At 43.7% G+C, this 26111-nt stretch overlaps 1 protein-coding gene across 3 annotated transcripts in view; it reads right to left on the bottom strand.

Annotated features, from left to right (window-relative positions):
* The window catches only part of LOC115459808 (transient receptor potential cation channel subfamily M member 7-like), a 214101-nt gene that overhangs the window by 109778 nt on the left and 78212 nt on the right, over positions 1-26111 (bottom strand). For 2 of the 3 annotated variants that reach the window (XM_030189591.1, XM_030189593.1), the window contains 6 exons: positions 22176-22404; positions 18408-18563; positions 15867-16010; positions 8547-8675; positions 3274-3552; positions 648-822 (listed from right to left, as the gene is read on the bottom strand). In XM_030189591.1, coding sequence (XP_030045451.1) covers positions 648-822; positions 3274-3552; positions 8547-8675; positions 15867-16010; positions 18408-18563; positions 22176-22404 — 1112 coding nt within the window. The remainder of the gene's footprint in view (positions 1-647; positions 823-3273; positions 3553-8546; positions 8676-15866; positions 16011-18407; positions 18564-22175; positions 22405-26111) is intronic. The other variant, XM_030189592.1, reaches the window with a different exon arrangement.

Genomic DNA, 26111 nt, shown 5'->3' with positions numbered 1-26111 from the left:
TGTAGGGTCTGAGATCGGGAATAAGATTGGGAAGAGTTATTATCAGAAAAAGAAAGTGTAGAAGGTGAAGGGAAAATACGAACCTGTGGCGATATAATGTAACATGAGCCACCAGATCACAGGGTAGCAGGAGTGGTGAACCAAGAGGGGTGGGGTGGACCTGGGAGTCACCCCAGAGGATGCTGGGAAGGATATATAGATGAACTACAAAACTTCCCCAGCCCCTGGTGGGTGGTTGAAGGAGCACGGGGTAGAATGAGTGGAAGCCAGAATGGGTCAGGGTGGACCTGGGAGTCACCCCGGATCTGGCAAGAATATGCAGATGGACTGCAAAACCTCTTTGCTCTTTTCTTCTTATGATATTCTACTTGCTTTGAGTTTTTATGACTAATACTGACTTATTGAAAGTTTTAAATGATTACACTAAGGAATTAATATAAATGTTATCAATATAGCTGGAAGGGTGCACTGAAGAATTATTGGCAGCCACTGTACTGTATGCTCTGAAATTTAAAAGGACAGGTATGAGAATGAACACAGATTTCCCATACGCCTCTAGACAAAGCCAGTTATATACTTCTAAGGTGAAGCTCTTACTAATTCTTCCTAATAATTTGAACAAATTTCAGTTTTTGTTAAGAACCTACCATTAATTTCATATGCAAACATTTCACCATATATCATCCAGTATGGTCGAAAAACAATATCTGCAGCCAATGACCAAGATGGTTCTTCATGAGGATAAAGAATCGCCTTCCTGGGAACTCCAAAGCTTATAAGCACAACCGCCATAATCACAACAATGTAAAACATGTTCGTCACCTAGATGTATAAACAAAGAAAAAAGTAAATCTCATACGTATGCATCGATTTTCTAGTGCTTTTCATTTCTTTCCCTACTTTCTCCCTCACCAGATCAAAGTCATACTCAGCAACATATTTATTTATTTATTATGATTTATTTACCGCCTTTTTGAAGGAATTCACTCAAGGCGGTGTACAGTAAAAATAAATCAAACATGAGCAATAGACAATCACAGCAGTAAAAGTATTCAAATAACAATACAAAGTATGGCATAGTATACTACTTACAATGTCAACACAATACGTACTAGAACATTTTAATTGACAGTGAAGGGTATAAGCAAAGATGGAACATATAGATAGGTAAGAGAGTAAGAAGAGTTAGAAAGTAGGCGACTAATTTATAGAAAGTTGCACATGAGGTCAGAGAGATGGTTAAATATTATATCAGCTAGGGTAGGAGAGGATAAACATGTCATTCTGCAGTATGTGCAGCTCGTGTCACTCCTTGTGTGTGTGAGTGAGACTAATGAGTTAGTTACTTCTTCCATTAAAGGCCTGGTTGAAGAACCAAGCTTTCACCTGTTTCCTGAAGTAGAGATAGTCTTGTGTTAAACAGCCTTTCAGGCAGTGCATTCCAGAATGTGGGGGCTACACCGGAGAAGGCTCGCTTGTGGGTATCACATCGTTCAATGTCTTTTGGAGAGGGTGTGGTTAGTGATAGTCCTTGAGAGGACTTTAGTGTCCTTGGAGGTGTGTAGAGGGTCGTCCTCTTCTTCAAGTACTCAGGGCTATTTTCTTTAAGGGCCTTGAAGATCAGACATAGAGTTTTAAATTTAGCCCTGTATTGTACTGGTAGCCAATTAAGTTTTTGTAAAAATGGTGTGATGTGGTCATGTTGCTTGCAACCTTCTACGAGTCTTGCTGCAGCATTCTGAATCAATTGAAGCTGGGGACAGGCCCTTTGTAGTCAGACCATTGTATAGTGCATTGCAGTAATCCAGTCTTGATGTTATGGCATGCACAACTGGGATAAGATTTACCTTCTCGATGTAAGAAGAGAGGCAGCATAGCTGTCACAAATAGTAGAAGCAGCTCGAACTTTGCTTGGATTTGGGGAATCAGAGTAAGTGTTGAATCTAATTGTATTCCAAGGTTCCTGACATGTGATTTGAGGGGGAGTTCGTACTTCCCAAAATAGATTTTGAGGTCAGGTATGTATCCACTTGTGTTAGGGACCCAGAGAAGCTCAATTTTACTTGGGTTCAGGCAAAGTTTGTTGTGCTTAGCCCATTCTTGATTTGATGTTAGACAGGTAATCAGTTTATTCAGGGCTGTAGGTATGTTAGGTTCAATGGGTATGAGTAGCTGCACATCATCCGCGTAGATGTAGAACTGAGTGTCCATTAACCGAATCAGCTCAGGTAGTGGCTTGAGGTAGATATTGAACAGAATAGGTGGCAGTATCGATTCATGTGGTACCCCACAGGTTATTGCCCATGATGGCGATGAGTTGCTGCCAAACATCATGGATTGTTGCCTGTCTGATAGATAAGATCTGAACTAGGCAAGTACTGTTCCATTGATATCTGCTTCTGTCAGTTGTGTTAGCATGACATCATGATCCACAGTGTCAAAAGTTGCTGAGAAATCTAGCAGTACTAACAGTGAAGCGAATCCCCTGTCTCTGTTTCTGTGAAGATCATCTAGTAGGGATACAAGGACAGTTTGTGTCCCATAACCGGGTCTGAATCCAGATTGACATGGATCTAGACAGTTTCTCTCTTTTACTCAATCATTAAGTTGAACACAGACTGTTGGTTCTATAAGTTTCCCTAAAAATGGGATGTTGGATACTGGCTGGTAACTTTCAAGTTTGTCCTGGTCAATGTTGTTTTTCTAAATAATAGGCTTTTATTCCCAGGAACTATTTATTCTGAAGAGATTTGCCTCCAAAATCATTGGATACATTCACAGTTTTATGGAATCGGGCCTCTTGTTAAGACTAGACTCCTAGACTGCAAAATTTTTCTACTCCAAAATGCATTGCATTGTGAATATCTAGTGTGTGAAAGTTGGCAGACCTGAATGACATTTGCTACAACTTAATCCACTTGTGGTTGTTTAAGGTCCAGTTATGAACGGATTATTACTGCATCTCATCCACCCGAGGGCTTTTCAGATTGAAAATGAGCAGGCAAACATGAGCAGTGAAAACGGCAAAAATGGAGTCAAGGAAAATGCACATAGATAAACTGAGAGAGGAGGCAATGGTGAATATAGGTGGCATGGGGCAGAGCGCGCTTCAGTGGGCACAATGTTCTGGTACAAATGGTTCATTTCAGGATGGGAGGGAAGTACGTGTGAATGACTAAGGAGAAGGTCATACTGCTGGCCTTCAAGAGAAAAACATTACAAGAATAGAGTATTCAGTGTTAGAAGCAAGATGAAGGTTTCCCGTGCACTCACCATTTTGCTTATCATCAGGACATAAGGTCCTGCTTGTTGGTTTACATTTAGAAAATCCAGCAAACGCACATACCAAAAGATTATATTAAGGCAGTATGTTATTCTGCCTGCAATAAATACATAATCATCAGTTTTGTTGGAAGACTTGTAAATGGCCCCAAATCTTAGTCCAAAGCCAACGAAGAATGTAACGATGGCGATTGTGTCACTGATATTTAAGTAATCACTGAACCACACTTTAATCTTCTGTGTAATCTTCCCAGCTTCAGACATAAAGACCTGAAAAGGCAGGAAAACAGTTATATAGAGAATTTAGAATTAGAATTTCTATTTGTAGGAGTTTATAAATGGTAAATAGAAGTGTTTAATTTCCAATTAATTAAGTTTTCCTTTAGAGTACGAAAAAGTCAGTGTTTCTCGGTGTTTTCAAAGTGCAGGTGCCACTTCTAGGTATCTTGTGGAATCAAATACATACATTTTGTGCAGCTGAGACACCATCAGTGCTGAAAAGGCACAGCAACAAAGTGAAGAATTCAAGGCAGGCTAGGGGATGGGTGAGGCAGTACTACGATTTAACCAGCCAGAAACAGCTCCTGATTGGTTAAATCACCTGTCTGGGGCCAACCAGAAATATTTAGTGGCACTTAACCGATTAGTGCCAAACTGAAAACTGGCTATCTGGGGTGGAGGGTGGGGGGATTCCAGAGGTGAAGTCAGTATTTGGCCGATTAAGTGCCAACATTCAGTACATAACTGGCTAAAGTAACTGCATAAATAGGACCGTGTACAAGTCAGTGCTATCTTTATGCCGTGACTCATAGCCGGTTAAGCGCTGAATATCGCACTGAGGGCCCCTTTTGCCATACTGCAGCAAAATGCTGGCGCTGGCTGGTAAAAGAGAAGGTCTCGCTTTCCTGCAGGAAATGGCCAGGCAACAAGTAAAGCACTTGTCATGCAGCCATTTCGGGGGGAGGAAGCCCCTACCTCCACCCACTGAGGTGGCAGTAAGGGCTCCCGCACTAACCCGGCGGTAACCGGGCAGCACACGGCACTACAAAACTAAATAAATTTTTGTAGCACTTGAAATGATGGCACGGTAGGGGTGGGAAGTACCGCCTGGTGGTACTTCTGTTATAGCGAGCGGTAAGCCCGTGTAGGGCTTACCAAGGGTTACCATATGTCCGCTTTTACCTGGACATATCCTCTTTTTGAGGACATGGCCGGGCAACTGGGCAGGTTTTGCCAGCCTGCCCGTTTGTCCGGATTTCTGGACAAACAGGCAGGCTGATGGGCGGGCCTAATGGTGTCCTATCCTAACCTCCCCTTCCCTTTCTTACTCTACTGCCCTGGTGGTCTAGTGACCTCTTTGGGGCAGGAAAGAGCCCCATCTTTCCTGTCCGGAGCGCTGCCCTACATCCTGTTCCCCTTGCAATGCTGAGTGCTGACGGCCCCGGTGCCGATTCAAAGTGGTCACCCAGAGTTGAAGTCTCGCGAGGCTGCTTCAACTCTCGGTGGCCATTTTGAATCGGCGCCGGGACCATCAGACTGACTATCAGGCCTTTTTTTTTTTGCACTGGGTGATGTTTATCAATGTTTATCGATTAAAATCTAAAGTTAAATTCCATTTTTTTTTTGTTACATTTGTACCCCGTGCTTTCCCACTCATGGCAGGCTCAATGCGGCTTACATGGGGCAATGGAGGGTTAAGTGACTTGCTCAGAGTCACAAGGAGCTGCCTGTGCCTAAAGTGGGAATCGAACTCAGTTCCCCAGGACCAAAGTCCACCACCCTAATCACTAGGCCACTCCTCTTTGTAATACACACTTGAAAACACAAGCTAAATGTATGTTTGAACAGGAGGGGCCTAAACAATGCCGCACATGGCTGGAGGAGAAACAGGGAAGGAGGTGAATTCCATCAGCAGGAGCTAAAGCGAGAAAGAGCACGCACAAGGCAGCACAGTAGGGAAATGAGAGGCTTTGAACTGCTTATATTCAATGCCCTGTGGTTATTTCCTGGATATTTAGCAGAAAACAATGCTGTATATAAATATTCCTGGCCTCACACATCTCTATTGTAGATGTGTCAATTCTGCCCTAGATACTCTAGGGCAGGGAAGGGCAACCACAGTCCTCATGGGCCACAAGCTAGTTAGGTTTTCAAGATTTTCACAACGAATATGCATGAGATTGATTTGCATGTGCTGCTTCCATTGTATGCAAAGAGATCTCATGCATATTCATTCCAGAAATCTTTAAAATCCGACTGGATTGTTGTCTTGAAGGACCGTGGTTGCCCACCCCTGCTGTAGGGATTTCTAAAGTTTCTAACAGAGATGCAATTATGTAATACCTTCAGTGTACACAGTGTTATACATGATAAATCAGATTGGTATATACGGCCTCTTTGATTCCTCACTAATGTGTTCAGTATGAAAACTTGTCCAGAATGAGGAATGACTTGGTATATTCACTTTATGGAAGAGTTGTAAAAAAAGACTTTAAGAGGAGATGGCAGTAGGAACTCTCTTCTCTAAAATTTTGGAATGGCCTAATATCAAGAACAAAACAACAGGAGCTTTCCCAAAAGAGTAAGAGAAAGCCCTCACCTAAAGAATGGTTAAAGATGAGGAGGACTCAGTCCTTGAACAGAAAGAGTTCTACAAGGATGTTCAAAAGGGCCCTGGCATCGTAGAGTCTGCTGTGGTCCAAACTGGCATCCAGGAGATATACAAAACACACAGTGGATCCAAAAAAAGGGTCCTCTCACAATGAGTGTCTTCCTGAACAAGGTCTTTATTAACAGTAGCAGAATTGACCCGACACGTAACGTGTTTCGGCCGTGAGGCCTGCGTCAGGGGTCTAGTGTTATCTGTAGAAAAAAGTGCCTTGTAGGTCAGATGAAAAAATAGCACTAAAACTGCTAAAAGCGATATCTTCTCCCCTCGAGTTTGAGCAAAACCAGCCACCTCCATACACTCTGGAGTGTATGGAGGTGGCTGGTTTTGCTCAAACTCGAGGGGAGAAGATATCGCTTTTAGCAGTTTTAGTGCTATTTTTTCATCTGACCTACAAGGCACTTTTTTCTACAGATAACACTAGACCCCTGACGCAGGCCTCACGGCCGAAACACGTTACATGTCGGGTCAATTCTGCTACTGTTAATAAAGACCTTGTTCAGGAAGACACTCATTGTGAGAGGACCTTTTTTTGGATCCACTGTGTGTTTTGCCTATCGTTGATTTTCCTGTGGAGAGCTCACCTTCTGTGGGTGTTTGCTATCCAGGAGATATAAACAGATGCCAGCATGGTACTACACAGTGATAGGAGATAAGCTGTGCTAAAGAGATACTAAACAGAAGAAAAGGAGCCTTGCCTGCAGAGGTGCAGTGTAAGAAGAATCTGAACATTCACTGCTCTAGAGGGTTTAGGAAAATCCTTTCTGACTGACTGCTATGTGAACAAGAGGGTGGGGAAGCAGGTTTAAAGGAGAATGTTGGGCAATAGGAATGAAGGGGAAAAGGGGTACTATAGATGGACGGGTAACAGTAACAGTCAATGAGTGAGCAGGCACTTGCCCTGCCTTCCATAATGAATGAGGCAAAGAGGGAAAGGTAGGGAAAGTATGGTGGAATTAGAAAAGGTGCGGAGAAGGGCAACAAAAATGAGAAAGGGGATGGGATGACTTCCCTATGAGGAAAGGCTGAGGGGAGATATGATAGAGGTCTATAAAATAATGAGTGGAGTGGAACAGGTAGATGTGAATCATCTGTTTACTCTTTCCAAAAATACTAGAACTAGGGGGCATGCAATGAAGCTACAAAGTAGTACATTTAAAACGAATCAGAGAACATTTTCCTTCACTCAACGTGTAATTAAACTCTGGAATTTGTTGCCAGAGAATGTGGTAAAGGCAGTTAGTGGGGTTTAAAAAAGGTTTGGATGGCTTCCTAAAGGAGCAGTCCATAGACCATTATTAAAATGGACTTGGGGAAGATCCACTGCTTATTTCTGGGATAAGCAGCATAAAATGTATTGTACTTTTCTGGGATCTTGCCATGTATTTGTGACCTAGATTGGCCACTATTGGAAACAGAATGCTGGGCTTGATGGACCTTTGGTCTGTCCCAGTATGGCAATACTTATGTACTTATGGATGTGGTAGTTCATCACAGTTAAGGTGGCCACTCACCAGGAAAAATTCAGAGGCACACTAGATCGGGACTACTTGGCAAGGAAAAGAGGCTAGTTGTGGCCTATTTGGGTAAGGTTGAATATTTCAAGCCATGGTAGTGGTAGTCTGGGAGGGTCAGTTAAAAGGAGTCAGGTAACAAGTTAACTAATACATGTTTACTTAGAGGGTGATCTGGGAAAGACTTCAGAAGCAGACATTTTAAAAGTGAAGTGAAAGGGCAGTTCTTGCCACATGCCCTGATTAGCAGCATTCACAGAGCAGAAGGTTACAGGACAACCTCTTCCATAATTTGTGAGTTGCTTGTTCATTAGTTATTTGATTTACAGTAGGAAGTTTCAGTTGATGTGTATTATGCTGAGGAGAACAGTAAACCTGTGTTCTGTGTAGTTACTGCAATCCATAAAGCTGTAACAGTTTTTCACCATTCAAGAAAGATTTATTTGGATTTGCTCACACCTTTTCAGTAGTAGCTCAAGGTGAGTTATATTCAGGTACACTGGGTATTTTCAGATGTTTCAGAGCCTGTCATTAATCAACAAAGGTGGAGGAAAAAGGAACCAGAAGAGGGGAGGGGCAAGTCAGGGGTTGGGAAGGGGAGCTACAAAACAGGCAAAAAGATATAGCATTCCTCTATTAAGCAATTTGCCTATGGTTATACAGGCTTTGTGCTGGAGATGGGACATGAGTTTCACTGCCCTGAGCTACAACAGAAACTTCAACTTGCCAGTTAAAACCAGCAGTTAAGTGGGTATTTAAATATACTCTGGGGATGTGTCTTCAGGGTCGTTATGTAAAACATGCTGGAGTTCAACTTTATTGAATTTGTAAGTTCTAAAATGCGAGATGTTTTCACAAGTTTTCTAATTTGCTTTTTTCCCCAAGGTATCAATAAAGACTTCTTTCAATTAAAAAAAAATCAGCACACATCTATCTTGTGTGACAGAATTGTCTGGAAATGCAGGTGCCCTGTAAAAAGTGAATTAACAGTCCCTCCTCCCAACCCCCCCCCCCCCCCCTTCTCTACTTTACATTCAATGAGTACCACAAAGCATAGAACAGCAAATGGGTCAAAACGATACCTCACGGATTTTCTCAATTGCAGTTGTAAAAATATAAGAAATAACGATCCATTCTTGAACTGATGGCAAAATGTCCATTTCTACCAGAACCACAAATGTGTAAAGCATCAAAAACCCTACATACGCCAGCTGTAAAAGAGAAAGCACAAGTGAGTTACAAAGGCATAACTGGAAGGGGGATCTGCTGCAAATTACCAAGGTCTGATATGAAGCAAAAGATTGCAAAAAATAAAAGGTTCAGAAGGCTGACATGAGGAACAAAAAGCTGGAATGCTGAACTTGTATGTTCATAATTTTTATTAGTTTTATATACTTATTACAGAAAATTATCATACTGCAAAAGTGTAATACAGCCATTAAATAATAATACAGGAAAATTATAATTGTCCAAAACGTCGTAATAAAGACAAAGTTTGGCTTCCTTAGACCTCAATAATAGGGGGGATAGGAATTAGTGAAGATAACACAATCATAATATATAAATAAAAATTAGTATGGTTCCGTCGGTCCCATATATATCTCAACTCTATCGTTGTTTATTGTCTAGGAAGGTCTGAAGCTGATCAGGCATATAATATATATATTTAACTTGATTTAACCTGATGACACATTTACAGGGATAGGCCAGGAGGAAAAAACCTCCCAATTCCAAAACTTTTGACCTCAGAGAGAGAAACGTTTTATGTTTTTCTTGTGTAAACTTAGTCACATCTGGATAAAGCCAGATCTTCTGGCCAACAAACACACGGTTAGTTGATTTAAAGTAAAGACGCATTACTGCATTTAAATCCTGTTGAAATACAAAAGAAATTATCAACGTCCCTCTTTCAGATGGTTCTTCAATTGTTTGCTCCAAAATGGCTGTGACATTTTGTAGATCTATTGAATTCTCTGTCCCAACCTTTTTCATCGTGCTTGGTATGTAATAAATCTTGTTCAAAGGAGGAAATACTTCTTGGGGAAAATTTAAGTTTTCTTTTAAATATCTCTGGAACATATCTTTTGGGGGTACTCCCAATATTCTAGGAAAATTCAATATTCGGAGATTTAATCTCCTATTAAAGTTCTCTACTTGTTCCAATTTTCTTCTAATTTCCATATTATCTTTTATCACAGCCATTTTAAAATCATCAGTTTGCTTTGTCTCTCTCTGTAAGGCATCGATCTTAGAAGAAAAATCTTGTTTTGCCATATCTAAAGAGTTTTTCACTTCCTGCACATTCAAACTCAGAGTCTTTACCGCGTCCGAAGATTGTCACAGGGTTTTTTCTATTTCCAGTAACTTCAGCCAGATCTTACCCAGGCTCACCTCCGTCTCTCCTGCAGCTACTGATGTTCTTACAGAGTTGGACTCCCCTCTGAGCTCCTCGGAATCACCCTTTCCGGGTTCCGAGAGAAACCTTGTCCCGCTCAAGGCACTTGCAGGGCAAGGAGGCGTCGTAGAGAAGGGCGGGGAGAGAGATATTTCTGTTTCCTGCAGGGGGATCGCTTCACCGGTCCCTCCCGCTAAGGACTCCACACCGCTTCTTCGGGACAGTGCGGGGAAGAAGCGCTCTAAACCTCCACTTGCCGGTGTGGACGTCGCGGGGTGTAGGGGAACCCCCCGAATCGTCCCCTTACGTTTGGTATGCGGCATATCTCAAAGCAGGTAATTGAATCGAATTTCAGCAGTTAGTAGGCAGGAGCTCGCTTCTAACGCCACCGCTCACAGCGCCATCTTGACACGCCCCCCTGAACTTGTAAACCAAAAGAAAAAAAAGCAGATCAAAAAAGACAAAAAAAATGGAACAGGGGGGTAACAGAAGAAATGGTTTATTACAAGTTACCCGATGTGGCCACGTTTCGCCCTCAGGCTGCGTCAGGGGTACAAAAAACTAGTAGGGGTAAAAAGCAAAGTGAACCCCTAAAAGTAGTCATACAACCACCTTACATAAGTGCTTCCCAAGCTTATTCAGCAGTCTTAGCAATGCTATGTTGACTGGCAGCATTAATGCTGCCAGTCAACATAGCATTGCTTTTTGCCCCTACTAGTTTTTTGTACCCCTGACGCAGCCTGAGGGCGAAACGTAGCCATAAGTACATAAGTACATAAGTAGTGCCATACTGGGAAAGACCAAAGGTCCATCTAGCCCAGCATCCTGTCACCGACAGTGGCCAATCCAGGTCAAGGGCACCTGGCACGCTCCCCAAACGTAAAAACATTCCAGACAAGTTATACCTAAAAATGCGGAATTTTTCCAAGTCCATTTAATAGCGGTCTATGGACTTGTCCTTTAGGAATCTATCTAACCCCTTTTTAAACTCCGTCAAGCTAACCGCCCGTACCACGTTCTCCGGCAATGAATTCCAGAGTCTAATTACACGTTGGGTGAAGAAAAATTTTCTCCGATTCGTTTTAAATTTACCACACTGTAGCTTCAACTCATGCCCTCTAGTCCTAGTATTTTTGGATAGCGTGAACAGTCGCTTCACATCCACCCGATCCATTCCACTCATTATTTTATACACTTCTATCATATCTCCCCTCAGCCGTCTCTTCTCCAAGCTGAAAAGCCCTAGCCTTCTCAGCCTCTCTTCATAGGAAAGTCGTCCCATCCCCACTATCATTTTCGTCGCCCTTCGCAGTACCTTTTCCAATTCTACTATATCTTTTTTGAGATACGGAGACCAGTACTGAACACAATACTCCAGGTGCGGTCGCACCATGGAGCGATACAACGGCATTATAACATCCGCACACCTGGACTCCATACCCTTCCTAATAACACCCAACATTCTATTCGCTTTCCTAGCCGCAGCAGCACACTGAGCAGAAGGTTTCAGCGTATCATCGACGACGACACCCAGATCCCTTTCTTGATCCGTAACTCCTAACGCGGAACCTTGCAAGACGTAGCTATAATTCGGGTTCCTCTTACCCACATGCATCACTTTGCACTTGTCAACATTGAACTTCATCTGCCACTTGCACGCCCATTCTCCCAGTCTCGCAAGGTCCTCCTGTAATCGTTCACATTCCTCCTGCGACTTGACGACCCTGAATAATTTTGTGTCATCGGCGAATTTAATTACCTCACTAGTTATTCCCATCTCTAGGTCATTTATAAATACATTAAAAAGCAACGGACCCAGCACAGACCCCTGCGGGACCCCACTAACTACCCTCCTCCACTGAGAATACTGGCCACGCAATCCTACTCTCTGCTTCCTATCTTTCAACCAGTTCTTAATCCATAATAATACCCTACCTCCGATTCCATGACTCTGCAATTTCTTCAGGAGTCTTTCGTGCGGCACTTTGTCAAACGCCTTCTGAAAATCCAGATATACAATATCAACCGGCTCCCCATTGTCCACATGTTTGCTTACCCCCTCAAAAAAATGCATTAGATTGGTGAGGCAAGACTTCCCCTTCACTAAATCCGTGCTGACTTTGTCTCATCAGTCCATGTTTTTGTATATGCTCTGCAATTTTATTCTTAATAATAGCCTCCACCATCTTGCCCGGCACCGACGTCAGACTCACCGGTCTATAATTTCCCGGATCTCCTCTGGAACCTTTCTTAAAAATCGGAGTAACATTGGCTACCCTCCAGTCTTCCGGTATTACACTCGATTTTAGGGACAGATTGCATATTTCTAACAGTAGCTCCGCAAGTTCATTTTTTAGTTCTATTAATACTCTGGGATGAATACCATCAGGTCCCGGTGATTTACTACTCTTCAGCTTGCTGAACTGACCCATTACATCCTCCAAGGTTACAGAGAATTTGTTTAGTTTCTCCGACTCCCCCGCTTCAAATATTCTTTCCGGCACCGGTGTCCCCCCCAAATCCTCCTCGGTGAAGACCGAAGCAAAGAATTCATTTAATTTCTCCGCTACGGCTTTGTCCTCCTTGATCGCCCCTTTAACACCATTTTCGTCCAGCGGCCACGTCGGGTAACTTGTAATAAACCATTTCTTCTGTTACCCTCCTGTTCCATTTTTTTTGTCTTTTTTGATCTGTTTTTTTTTTCTTTTGGTTTGCTATTTCTGTGGCAGATCTTTGCCTTTTTTTGTTTCTGTATGCTGAACTTGTAAAGAAAATAGTATGATAAGTGAGGGGTTTATTGCCGGGAACGGAAGTTTTGAAAATGGCATTATGAAGTTGAGGGTTTGACCTGTAGGGTGTAGGGTGGTAGAGTGGTATGGAATGAGTTGTTTTGTTTCTCATTACCTTTGATTGGATTTAATTTGATCTTATTTTCTATTTTTTTTTATTATGCATTTATCAGGAGTCTTATGAGTGTAAAACAGAATAATGCTTTCTTTTTATATACTAATCCAGCGCTTCCCAAACTGTGCGCTGCAGCAAACTCTCAGGGGTGCCGCGGCAAATCTTGACCTCCCTCCCGCTGCCCACAATCCAGCATCGCTCCTTGCTTTCCCCTCCCACAGGTCCGGAATCTTGCTTCTTCCCCCGCCGCCGCTGCAATGCTTGCAGCTTACATTTTTGGGCCATCCGCAATTCGCACATGCACTGCGGGGACTTCCCTCTGCTGCGTCCAGTCCTCGCAACAGGAAGTTGTATCAGAAAGGGCCGGACGCGGCAGACTGGGAAGGCCCTGGAGTGCCTGCCTGTGTGAATCACGGACAACCCGAAAATGTAAGCTGTAAGCACTGCAGCAGCAGCAGAGGAAGGAGAAGGAAGCAGCAGTGATCCTGGACCTGCAGGAAGGAAGGTAGTGGGCGATGCTGGATTTGGGGAAGGTAGAGTTGTGGTGGATTTATGGGAGGAGAGGGGCTGCAGGGAATGGTGTGCTGGACTTTCTGGGAAGAGGGGGCTGCAGAAAAAGAGAGACCTATGTGGAGAAGGGGTGTGGAGACCTATGTGGCAGGGGGGTACAGAGACCCATGTGGCCGGGGCAGGGGTGTGGAGACCCATGTGGCCGAGGGGATGCAGAGACCCATGTGCTTGGACACTAAGGGTGCCATGAACCCTGTTGTTCAGTATTTTCATTTAATATAAGGGCCTTTTACTAAACTGTGTTAAGCTTAATGCAGGAAAAATGGCCTAATGCAGGATATGCTAAAATGTTTCAGGTCAGTAAGAAAATATCTATCTAGATCATTATCTTTAGATCCCAACCCTTGTCTCGGAGTCACACCTATCCGGTCTAGTTTTCAGGATACCCACAATGAATATGCATGAAATTGATTTACATACATTGGAGACATGTAAAGGTGATTCTACAACTGGGCGTTCTCATTTGCATGTCCCTTGCACACAGAAATGTACAGAATACCTTCACCTTCGTAGGTGCCTATGCGCTATTCTGTATGGGTGCATGGAAGTGGCATAGCGTGTAACTGCAAGGGGGTGTGCATATGGGTGGTGCTCCCACTTAAGAATAGCCATACTGGGTCAGACTAATTGTCCACCTAGTCCAATATCCTGCTTCCAGCAGAGGCCAATCCAGGTCACAAGTACCTAGCAGAATCCCAAAGAATAGCAAGATTCTGGAATCCCAAAGAATAGCAACATTCCATGCTACCAACCCCAGGGACAGCAGTGGCTTCCCCTATGTCTACCTCAATAGCAGGCTATTGGCTATAATTGGTCTTAATTGGCTCAAATTTGCAGTTATGTGTGTAAGTGCCATTAGTCAGTGTTCTATAAATTGCACTTACGCACATAACTTGCAAAATACTGTTCACCCAATATTCAGCCCATAGTAGTAGGAATCTGAGCTGTTCATAGCCATGGGTGAACTTACTCCAGATATTCAAATTCCGGGGAATGCATGGCTCCTGGTCTTGAATATCTGGGTCTCAGTGATCAACCAGAAGTTAACCAGTCATTCACACTGGTGCCCAGTTAACTTTAGCCCTTTTGCTGTCCTAATTATATGTGGTTACCTAGCCACCGGCAATATTCAGTGGCATTAACCAGTTAAGTGCTGCTGAATATCGTGTGCCAATTTGCTCAGCAAGGTTTAACCAGGAAGAAAACTCTCCTGCCCACTTAATTTGAATATTGGGCAGTGTAAATTGGATGTGTCCCTGCCACCTTTAAACAGCTGCGTAACTGTGGATGCCTAAATGTAAAGTGCGTTGTTATAAGATTGCTCCCTTTGGGGTAATTTTATAAAGATTAATCCATGAGTAAAACAAGGGTGTAGCCAGAAGCCCATTTTGGGGGGAGGGGGGTCCTAGGGTGGACTGGTGGACCAACCCATTCCTCTCTGCTCTCTCTTCTCCCCCCTCCCCCAGCTTACAAATTTTACCTTTCCTTGCAGGGATGCCCAAGCCCTGCCAGCTGAAGAACTCCGTGGCCTGAACCTTCCCTGATGCAAAGTCGTCGACAGTGTGCTTTCCAGCTGCTGACACTGGCACTCCTTGCGCATGCTGAGTTCTTGTGCGTGAATTGTGCATGCATGAGGAATGCCGGCAACAGCAGCTGGAAAGCACACTGCTGACTTCCTCACAGATCGTGGAGCTATTTGGCTGGTGGGGCTTGGGCAGCCCTGTCAGTCATTCAGGGTACTGCAATTTGAGGGGACTTCAAGCCCAAAGTGGGGACCCCAGATCCACCCCACCCCCCATGGCTACACCACTGGGCTACACCACTGATGTAAAAACAGTTTTCAATGCAGAAAGGGACTTTGAGAAAACTGCATGGCTGTTTACGCCATATATGCATTCATGCCTACAAGACCAAACTTACGTGTATACCCACCACATGTAGGCATCCCAGGGGTGGAGTTTGGGTGGAGTGGAGGTAGAGCTGTGATTACACATATCTTTTATAAAATACGTGAGTACACACATAGAGCACACGCCCACACTTACAGCATGTAAATTCTGATGCAGAGCCAAAATGCTTTTATTGAAACATGACAACAAAGAGTCATTCAAATCTCTCTAGTTATTCAGCCACTCAGGCAATTCTGGAAAAAGGAAAGGGAATGGGATTTTCTGTCTTTCTGTGGTTACAATCAAAGTAGCTTACATATTATTTTGTACCTGGGGCAACAGAGGGTTAAGTGACTTGCCCAGAGTCACAAGGAGCTGCAGTGGGAATTGAACTCAGTTCCCTTGCTCTATTAGGCTACTCCTCCACTAATTTTGCAGAACTGAGGACATCTTGAAGATGAGAAGCAAACAAAGGTAGCTAATTACTTTCATTTCCTGGCTACTTTTTAGAACACTGCTCCAAACCTGCTTGATGGGAAGGTTAGCTTGATATCAATGTCATAACAAAAGCACACACCATCAAGAAAAGAGCAGGCATGGAAAGCTATGAGAACACCCAACATTTGCTGCCAAATTCTACTCACCATGTTAAACCAGAATTTTACAATCGGTGCATGATAAAATGCATAAAATTTCTGAGTGATCGGAATTCTCTGAATTTTTGCCTGGTTCTCCATTTCTTGGTTGGTTTCGGTACTGTTCAAGACCTTTCCTGTTTGAAAACTCTCCTAGCATATAAACAAATAAAATTGGTATTGAATTATGTACGAGAGCTCATGTTTTATTAAATTTATACTTAAGTAAAAAAAAAGTATCACGCACATAAACTTGAAACAAAAATGAAATCTAAATAGATCACAATATGGGGTAATTTTGCAAAGGTTTTTATGGTTTTACACGTGGAAAAAGTATTTTATAATACTGCCTGGCCATTCACACACATAAGTAAATGCACCAACAAGATCATACTTACTTATAAACACACCAATTGTAGGCGTTCCTGAGGCCAATTTTGAAAGGAGGAGAGACAGAATTCTAATATACACACATAGGGGCTATTTTACTAAGCTGCATTAAGCAGCTAACATGGGTTTTACCATGTGGTAGACATTAAAAAAGCAGCCAGGTAAAAATCCCATGTCAGCTGTCTAACATGGGAGAAGGCGGGAGTTAGGCATGACATGAGCAAGCAGAGGAGTGGTGAACTGTGACAGCTAGCACACAAGTCAGTATCACATGCTAGCTGCCACTACTGCCGATAATACAGTATCAGCCCTAATTCATCACAGCCAGAATCACCATCTAAGCATCACTTGACAAGTACACACACATGCAACCATTTAAGTTCAGGTTTCTTATAACTTCCATTTTCTAATCAGAGATAATATGAGCCGCTCAGCTTTTGAATTCCATCACTGTGTCTCTACCACCTCTTTAATGGAAGACTTTCTGCATCTGCGCTGTTAAAGCAAGGAGGAGGAGGAGGAGACAACACTCAAAGAACTTGGTACTTGGTAGGTGAGAGGCTGGCGCAGGTGCAGCTTACACTTCCACGGGAACTCCGCAGGAACTGTTTCCATCCCCACAGGAACCCCACATAACTGCTTCCATCCCTGCAGGAACCCCACAGCCCCAGAAGGGATTCCCGTGGGATTCCCATGAACCCCGTTTCCGTTCAGGTCTCTAGTGTGAATGTCCATTGCATTCAGAACTCTACAGATCCAAGAGCAGTCCAAATGTTCTCAAGGGTGACATGCTATGATTTAAACGTCTAGATCCAGCAGAGAGTTGGGATATGGCCTCAGTGATAACCCCCACCCCCGAGATATCTCAAAACTTGCAGCTGCCCTCTCTACCTTCAGAAACTCAGCTACACTAAATAACAGAGCAATCAATTACTGGATCATGGCTCCAACTTCATTTGTATCTCTTCTCACAGAGATCCCACCAGATGCTGACCCAGCAACTGAGGCCGCTCCGAAATCTTCTGAAGTTGATTGCCCATCAGAGAAGGAGGAGCTAAATGATCCTCAGTGCTCTGTATAGTCTCAGTGTTCAGGTGGGCCTCTGCGCCTGTGCTCGGTCTGATAATGGAACCAATATATGCCTCAGATGGTAAGCACAGAAAAATCTCTAGAATGGTAGTCCCACATTGGGAGGTTCAGGGATTGCAGGGCTGACCCTGTGTACCTTACCCTTTCTCTTGCCCATAAGATCAACAACAAAATCAAAAAGCAACATAAGAACTCCATTTGCAGCATCTGATTCCACTGCCATCTTGTCCCTTTGAAATCTCCTTATTTAATGTATTTACACTGGGTGGCCTATCCTCTTTAGCCTCAGTTCCATAAGAACGGAAGTTTATCAGATGGATAAATATGTCACCCTCCTTTACTGCTAAACAGGGCCGCCGAGAGGGGGGACAGGGGGGACAAAATTCCCCGGGCCCAGGCCCAGGCCTTCAAGGGGGGCCCAGCGCCGCAGTCCCCTCCACCCGCCCCCCTCTGTCCACCACCGGGCTGGGCCCCCGTGAATTAAAATCATAGCACCTCGACCTCGCTCCGTGTGAAAAAAGCGCAGCAGCGGCAGTCTGCAGATCGCCTCCCTTCAGGCCTTCCCTCCCTGTGTCCTGTTTCTTTCACATGGAGCAAGGTCGAGGTGAGGTGCTATGATTTTAATTCAGGGGGACCCGGCCTGGTGGTAGACGGAGGGTGGGCGGCGACGGCGACGACCTCGGGGGGCGGGCCCCAGGGGCGGCCTTGTCTCTCGGCGGCCCTGCTGCTAAATGGCTAGACCAAGCTGAATCAAGCTTTGTGTGGAAGTTGGATTCTGGTGGACCACAGACTTTTGTATCTTTCAAAGTTTGCAAGTGATTTGGGGAGATGCAGGAGGGTACAAAGTCCAGAATTTGCCCATAAGAAATCCACAGGGGGAAATTCAACTCATTACATCTCAAGAATCGCTGGCTTGATTCTAATAAAACTTCATATCTCAACAGAGAGCTTGTACAATTTCTGTTGGTCAGTCCTTGGTTGTCATTTCTTATACCCATTGATAATGTTGCCGTGAAATAGAACCAAGTCTCCCTACAATGTTATACTTTCTACTGGTTTATTTACTCTTACCATTGGTATATCTTTTGCCGTGGTCTGAAAGTTGCTCTCACTGTATTCCATTGTCATCTGATGTGCGTCTTGAGACTGTGGAATGTGGGACATTTCTGCTTTAGTTTTGTATTCCAGCATTAAGATAGCAGGAGGAACCAAGATACTCAGGATCACCTGTAACATTTTAAGTGAATTTGTCAAAATATAATTCTATCAAAATATATATATATACTTCATTTCATATCCATTACAAAACACAAATTAAAAAAATCTAGATGATGGTCTGGATAAATGCCATATTAAAAAAAAACAGAGGCCACTATTTAAAGGAGTCAATATTCAAAGTGATTTATCCAGGTAAGAGAGGCTTCTCCCCAGTTCAATTGTGGTGAATTGACCAAACACCAATATTCATTAGCATTTAACTGGTCAATGCACCAAATATATCAGCTCTGACCACCACGGCCCTCTCCAATTAATGTCAGAGTGGTCTGGGGGCTGAGCTGGGGAAAAGCTTGGAGTAATACAGGCACCAGCAATATTCAGTGCAAGTGGTCACGTAGCTGGTTGGGTATTTGGGAACAAACAAAAAGCAGTCCTAACCTTACCGAATTTGCTATACAGATATGGCACTGAATATTGGCCATACCCATATAACTTTCAGGCACTGCCACAGACCTGGATAATCAAGGGGTTATGCTTTTAATTTTGAGAGGTGAAGGCCTATTTTCAAAGCACTTATACAAAGTTACATAAAGGGGCATCTTCGAAATGACGTCTATGTCCGACTTTGGATGTTTTTTTAGAAAATACCATTTTGAACAAGGTTTTCTGCTTTGGACATTGTGTTTTTTTGGTCCATTTTTGGAAAAAAAAATGAATACATGCAAAACATAGAGATTCATGCCATTGGAGCATGTAGGAGGAGCCAGCATTTTTAGTAGACTGGTCCACCAGACATCCCAGGAGAGCAATGGGGCACCCTAGAGGGTACTTCTGTGCACTTCATGAGAATACTCCCAGGTACACATCTCACCTTTGCTCCAAACCCCACCCAAACCACACTGTCCCCCACTGTACACAATAGCCTTTATGGATGAAAGGGAGGAGTGGCCTAGTGGTTAGGGTGGTGGACTTTGGTCCTGGGGAACTGAGGAACTAAGTTCGATTCCCGGCACAGGCAGCTCCTTGTGACTCTGGGCAAGTCCCTTAACCCTCCATTGCCCGCCGCATAGAGCCTGTCATGAGTGGGAAAGTGCGGGGTACAAATGTAACAAAAATAAAATAAGGAGCACCCATATGTGGGTACAGTAGGCTTTTGGTGACTTTGGGAGGGGTCTCAGTTTCCACCATAAGTGTGACAGGTAGAGAGAGATAGAAACCTGAGTCCCCCACTCCATAGTGCACTGCACCGACCACTACACTACTCCAGGGACCTTCAGATTGCTCCAATAGACCTGACTAACATCTGAGGCTGTCATAGAGGCTGGTAAGTCATATTTTACTACTACTACTACTACTAACAACATTTCTAAAGCGCTACTAGGGTTACGCAGCGCTGTACAATTTAACATAAAAGGACAGGCCCTGCTCAAAGAGCTTACACTTTTAGGGGTTAGGAGGGGAGGGGGTCAGTGACCACTTGGGGGGTGTTGGGGGTCACCCTTGATTCCCTCCAGTAGTTATCTGGTCATTTAGGGCACCTTTTGTGCCTTATTCATTCTGATAACAGGTCTAGACCAAAAATGTCTTAGTTTTAGTCCTATTTTGTTCCATTATGGCTGTAAAACATACAAGTGTTTGGTATGCCCTAATCCCGCATTTGAAATGCCTATGACACGCCCCCTTGTGATTTGGACGCACTGCAGACTAATTGTCTAAACGTCTGCAAAATAGGTTATGAAAATACCAATGTGGATGTTTTTAGAAGAAAAACATGCAAATGGTGTTTCATGACACTTTTCGAACATTTTTCTCTTTTGAAAATGAGCTCCACAGTAACTTATGGAACTTTGTAAGTCTAAATGCTTTGAAAATGAGGCTCTTAAACTGGCCTCAGAAAATTTCCTAGTAATTAAATGTATGCTTAAAATTTCACTAACCTCCTAAATTTAGATGGTTAAAATGTGAGTGGCAATGGGTCAACTTCAGGGAGGCGAAAGAAAGGCACCTTACTTTATATTTCTTTATCTAAGCAAATGAATGGCAGGCTAAATTTAGAAGAATGTACAGCAGGAAACTTAGGCTCCATGTTTGACTAGAAGCAGGGCTTTTTTTGAGGGGGTACTTGGGGGTACTGAGTACCGGCACCTTTTCCATTGTCTGCTAAAATTGGTCCATGGTCCCCAAGTTTTAATGAAAGAGCTCAGGCTCTACACACCAATTCTGCCTTGTCATAGATTCTGTGACTGGTTGCAGGGGTCCTGGCTATTGTGGGGTGAGTCCCTCAGTGATCACCTCATCCCTGAAGGGTGGGCTGAAGTTTGAGTACCGGCATCTTTTTTGCTAGAAGAAACACACTGACTAGAAGTAGGGGACATATGTAGGGGTCCTTTTACTAAGCTGTGCTAAAAGGAACCATGCAGTATGAAATAAGCGCATGGGTTTCCCCGTGTGCTGAGGCCACTTCTAGCGTGGCCGTAAAATGGCCGCATTTCCATTTTTTTCTATTAATGGCCAGACACTAATTTCCAAATTAGCGCATGGCCATTATTTATTTATTTATTTATTTGTTACATTTGTATCCCACATTTTCCCACCTATTTGCAGGCTCAATGTGGCTTACATAGTACCGTAGCGGCGTTCGCCGGTTCCAGTCTGAACAAATACAAAGTGTGCACAAGTACAAGGTGTGATTGTGGTAGAATATGGTTCATATATGGTAGATATATTGGGGAAACATTAGGTAGGAAGAGGGAGAGTTGTGGTGAGTCCATTACATTCTTGGTGCTGTTGTGTAACATGTACTCTGGTTTTTATTTTGGATCAGTGGGGTATGCCTTTTGGAACAGGTTCGTCTTTAGTTTTTTCCGGAACTTTAGGTGGTTGTATGTTGTTTTTACTGTTTTTGGCAGTGTGTTCCATAGTTCTGTGCTTAAGTAGGAGAAGCTGGATGCATATGTTGTTTTGTATTTGAGTCCTTTGTTGTTTGGGTAGTGGAGATTAAGATATGTTCAAGCTGATCTTGGTGTGTTTCTAGTTGGCAGGTCTATGAGGTCTTTCATGTATCCTGGGGCTTCGCCGTAGATAATTTTATGGACCAGGGAGCAGATTTTGAAAGTAATACGTTCTTTGATTGGGAGCCAGTGTAGTTTTTAGCACATGAGCTCTTACCAGCACCTATTTTGTAGACGCAAAGGGCTCATGTGCTAATCTGTTGGCGAACTGGACACCTACTCTCCACAAACATTCCCCCACTGCTAAAAAAATACAAAGTATTTTTAGCACCAAGGAAGCATGTACACAGCTGCCTAATCTACAGCTGGGCACCTGAGCGCACCCCACAATAGTGCATTTTGGTGCAGGATGCCTACAGCCGCTAAGTAAATGAACCCCTTAGGATCCTAAATTTAGGGGCTCAGCTTTTTCTTTTTTTTTTTAAATATCAAGCCCTAAGCCTCTAAATTGCTGTTGAGCCAGAGGCACAGTAAAGCTGTATCAGAGTATTAGGGATATTACAGCAAATACACCATGGGAGCAACAGAGGCACTGTAAGAAACATCTTTTCATTTCCACTTTATCTTAATAGCTAATCAATTATGAAACATTTAAACGGCATGCATGTACCTTAAACCATGAATTCTTCCTCATGTTCAACCTTCCCATCCACATATCAGATAATAACATTTGGGTACAAGAATGAGCTACAAACGGTCGAAGTCTTGAAGAAACCGCTAATTTAAGGCATGTAGAGTTACTCCAGTTTTTCAGCTCATAAGTCAGCAGCTTCATCGCCATAGTTTCATCTTGCCTGAAGGATTGTTCTAGAAGCTCAACAGCCAGCTGTCCAAACTCACTACAGCATTAACATGCAGGTAAGAAAGACTTTTTAATATACTCTATTAAACCTGAATGGAGGGCATTCATGGAACAAACAGTGCGAATATAAAATCAGAGGGTAACTTAATAACAGGACACCTAGGTAGGGAAGACACATCAGTGCATATAGGGCTAGATTCTATATATGACACCTAAAAAATCGGTGCTGAAAAATGCCCACATAAGCGGTATTCTATAAGCTGTGCCTAAAGTTTGGTGCGGTTCACAGATTAACCGTTTAAGGGGAGAGGTTGCATGTAACTTTAGGCGTGGCCATTTGCACCAACAAAAACATGGTGCAAATGTCCATGCCTAAATTTATGCGTGGAGTACCATTATTCTATAATTATGCACATAACTCAAAACCACACCCCCCCCCCCATTCCACCCTGAAATGCCGTTGACTCTCCCATTTCTGCACCCCCTTTTTTGGACCATGCGTAAATTTTAGACATGGATCCCATGCCTAACTTTAGGTGAGCCAGTCCCAATTAAATCTAATTAGTGGCAATAATTGTTAAAAAGTCAATTATTGGCACTAATTGGCTCATTATTCTATTAAATTGCGCACACATATTTGTTTGTTTATTTATTTATTTATTATCTCATTTATACCCCACATTTTCCCAACTGTGTCAGGCCCAATGTGGCTTACATTGCACCGCAAAGGCAGCCGCCAATCATGAACATGCCTAAATTTGTATGTGCCATTTTTGGTGACCTTTATAGAACCAGTGGAATATTGTGCCTGCTTAATAATGCAAAAGAAATAAAAATCCAAAACACCACAGAAAAACAGTAACAATACCAAAAAAAAAAAAACAACAAAAAAACCCTCTGACAATGTACTTTCAAAAATATGGAAATATCAGAAACTGCAGCAAAACAACACTGCAGTCTGCAGTCATACTGCAAACAGGACCGGTGCAAGTGTTGGTCAACCTAGGTGAACCTTTAACCTTATGTCCCACTTCAATTAACTTTCAGGCCCTTAGTCCACCCCCTCCCCCACCCCACACACAAGGTTTTGATAATTGAACTCAACAATAATCCTACATAAACACATAATTGGACATAATAACAAGGGCTATGGCCAAAGTCATTTATCTAGGTAAATGGGCTATTGGAAAACTGCCCATCCTTCCTGAAGGTAAAAGTACTGCTGATGGTCTTTGAGGTCATAGGGCTGGTCTGGACCCACTGATTTCATTTGACTGCAGATGCTCTTTGCTGCCCCATAAACTGCTGCCCTAGGTGACAATCTAATTTTGCTAAAGGTTAGGCTGGCCCTGGCTGCAAACAAGATTCCCACTGCAGCTCCTTGTGACCCCGGGCAAGTCACTTAACCCTCCATTGCCCTGGAGTGGAGGAGTAGCCTAATGGTTAGTGCAGTGCGTTGAGATCCTGGGGAAGTGGGTTCACTTCCCTCTGCAGCTCCTTGTGACCCTGGCAAGTCATTTAACCCTCCATTACCCCAGGTGCAAACAACCTTAGATTGTGAATCCATTAGGGACAGAAAAGTATCTGCCAAAAATAGTATATATAAACTGCTTTGACTGTATCTAAGCACATAAGCACCGCCACGCTGGGAAAAGACCAAAGGTCCATCAAGCCCAGCACTCTGTCTTTGACAGCGGCCAATCCAGGCCCCAAGAACCTGGCAAAAAACCCAAAATTTAATAACGATCAATGGACTTTTCCTTCAGGAATCTGTCCAGACCCCCTTTGAACTCAGCAAGGCCAGCTGCTGTCACTACCTTCTCCAGCAATGAGTTCCAGAGTCTACGCGCTGAGTAAAGAAAAACTTTCTCCGATTTGTTTTAAACCTGCCACATTCTAATTTCATCTTGTGTCCCCTGGTTCTATTACTGTTAGAAAGTGTAAACAAATGCTTCACATCTGTCCGCTCTACCCCACTCATTATTTTGCAAACCTCTATCATATCACCCCTCAGCCGCCTTTTCTCCAGGCTAAAGAGTCCTAGCCGTCTTAACCTCTCCTCATAGGGTAGTCGTCCCATCCCTTTTATCATTTTTGTCGCCCTTCTCTGCACCTTCTCCAATTCCTTTATATCTTTTTTGAGATTAGGCGACCAGAACTGAACACAATACTCCAGGTGCGGTCGCACCATGGAGCGATATAACGGCATTATAACATCCTCATGCTTGTTTTCCATCCCTTTTCTAATAATACTCAACATTCTGTTCGCCTTCTTAGCCGCTGCAGCACATTGAGCTAAAGATTTCAACGTCCTATCCACGATGACTCACAGATCCCTTTCTTGGTCCATAACTCCTAAAGCGGAACCTTGCATAACATAGCTGTAATTTGGGTTCCTCCTTCCCACATGCATCACTTTGCACTTGTCAACGTTGAACTTCATCTGCCATTTGGATGCCCAATCCCCCAGTCTCATGAGGTCTTCTTGTAATCTTTCACACTCCTCCTGCGGCAAGATGACCCTGGATAACTTTCAAGCTTATTTTCGAAAGTGATCGCCGGCCATAAATCAGGAGATGGCCGGCGATCTCTCAAAAGCAGCCAAATCGGTATAATCGAAAGCAGCTTTTTTGAGAGCATCACCGCTTTCCTGTCGCCTCGCCAGCAAATGTTCAAGGGGGCGTGTCGGCGGCATAGCGAAGGCAGGACATGGGAGGGCATGGGCATGGCTACCAGATGGCCGGCTTTCGTGGATAATGAAAAAAAAAAGCAGTATTTCGCAAGGTTTACTTGGTCCTTTAATTTTCACGACCAAGCCTCAAAAAGGTGCCCCAACTCACCAGATGACCACCGGAAAGAATCGGGGATGACCTCCCCGTACTCCCCCAGTGGTCACCAACCCCCTACCACACTAAAACAATAAAACTAAAAACCTTTTTTGCCAGCCTGTATGCCAGTCTCAAATGCCATACCCACCTCCATGACAGCAGAATGTGTTCTATCCTCTGACAGCCTTTCCCTGGTTGTGATGTGGCTCTCGGGTGAGTGTGACACCTTTTCTGTTAGGTGCACTGCAGAGTCACATCAGCAATGCATTGTGGTGGGTGTAGGGTAGTGGGCTCTACTCCCATGATGCTTTTCCTCCTGCTAACTGGGTCAGAGTGTGTCCAGTTTTGTTTCCGGTAGTCCATGAGGTAGTGGCCATTTTGTCAGCCAGTTTTAGATCCCTTTCATGTGTTGCCCACGTTAGAGAACTTAGTTATTACCTTGAATGTTGCTGAAAGAGGGCATTGTACACCATTCTGCCAGCTCTGACCTACTGCTAATCTCAGTACCAGGGAGACTCTTTGCCAGTGGGGCAGAACCTCTGATCTGCAGTTAACTGTGAGTAAACGTGCTTATTCAAATAAAGGACTTTTTCAAAGGGATTAGTCTTCAGGTCTCAACTGGTGTGCCAAGCTTATACAGCAGCAACAAGTCCTAGAGGCCTGCGTGTATGCAGGTCCCTGAAGCACTTTTAGTGGGTACCGCAGTGCACTTAAGGCAGGCGGACCCAGGCCCATCCCCCCCTACCTGTAACACTTGTGCTGGTAAATGGGAGCCCTCCAAAACCCACTGTACCCACATGTAGTTGCCCCCTTCACCCCTAAGAGCTACGGTAGTGTTGTACATTTGTGGGTAGTGGGTTGGGGGGGGGGGTTGGGGGGCTCAGCACCCAAAGTAAGGGAGCTATGCATGTGGGAG

The sequence above is a fragment of the Microcaecilia unicolor genome, chromosome 1 (genome assembly GCF_901765095.1).
Source record: "Microcaecilia unicolor chromosome 1, aMicUni1.1, whole genome shotgun sequence".
NCBI lineage: Eukaryota > Metazoa > Chordata > Amphibia > Gymnophiona > Siphonopidae > Microcaecilia > Microcaecilia unicolor.
The sequence above is the reverse complement of the archived record's forward strand: the minus strand, read 5'-3'. Positions and strand labels throughout refer to the sequence as shown.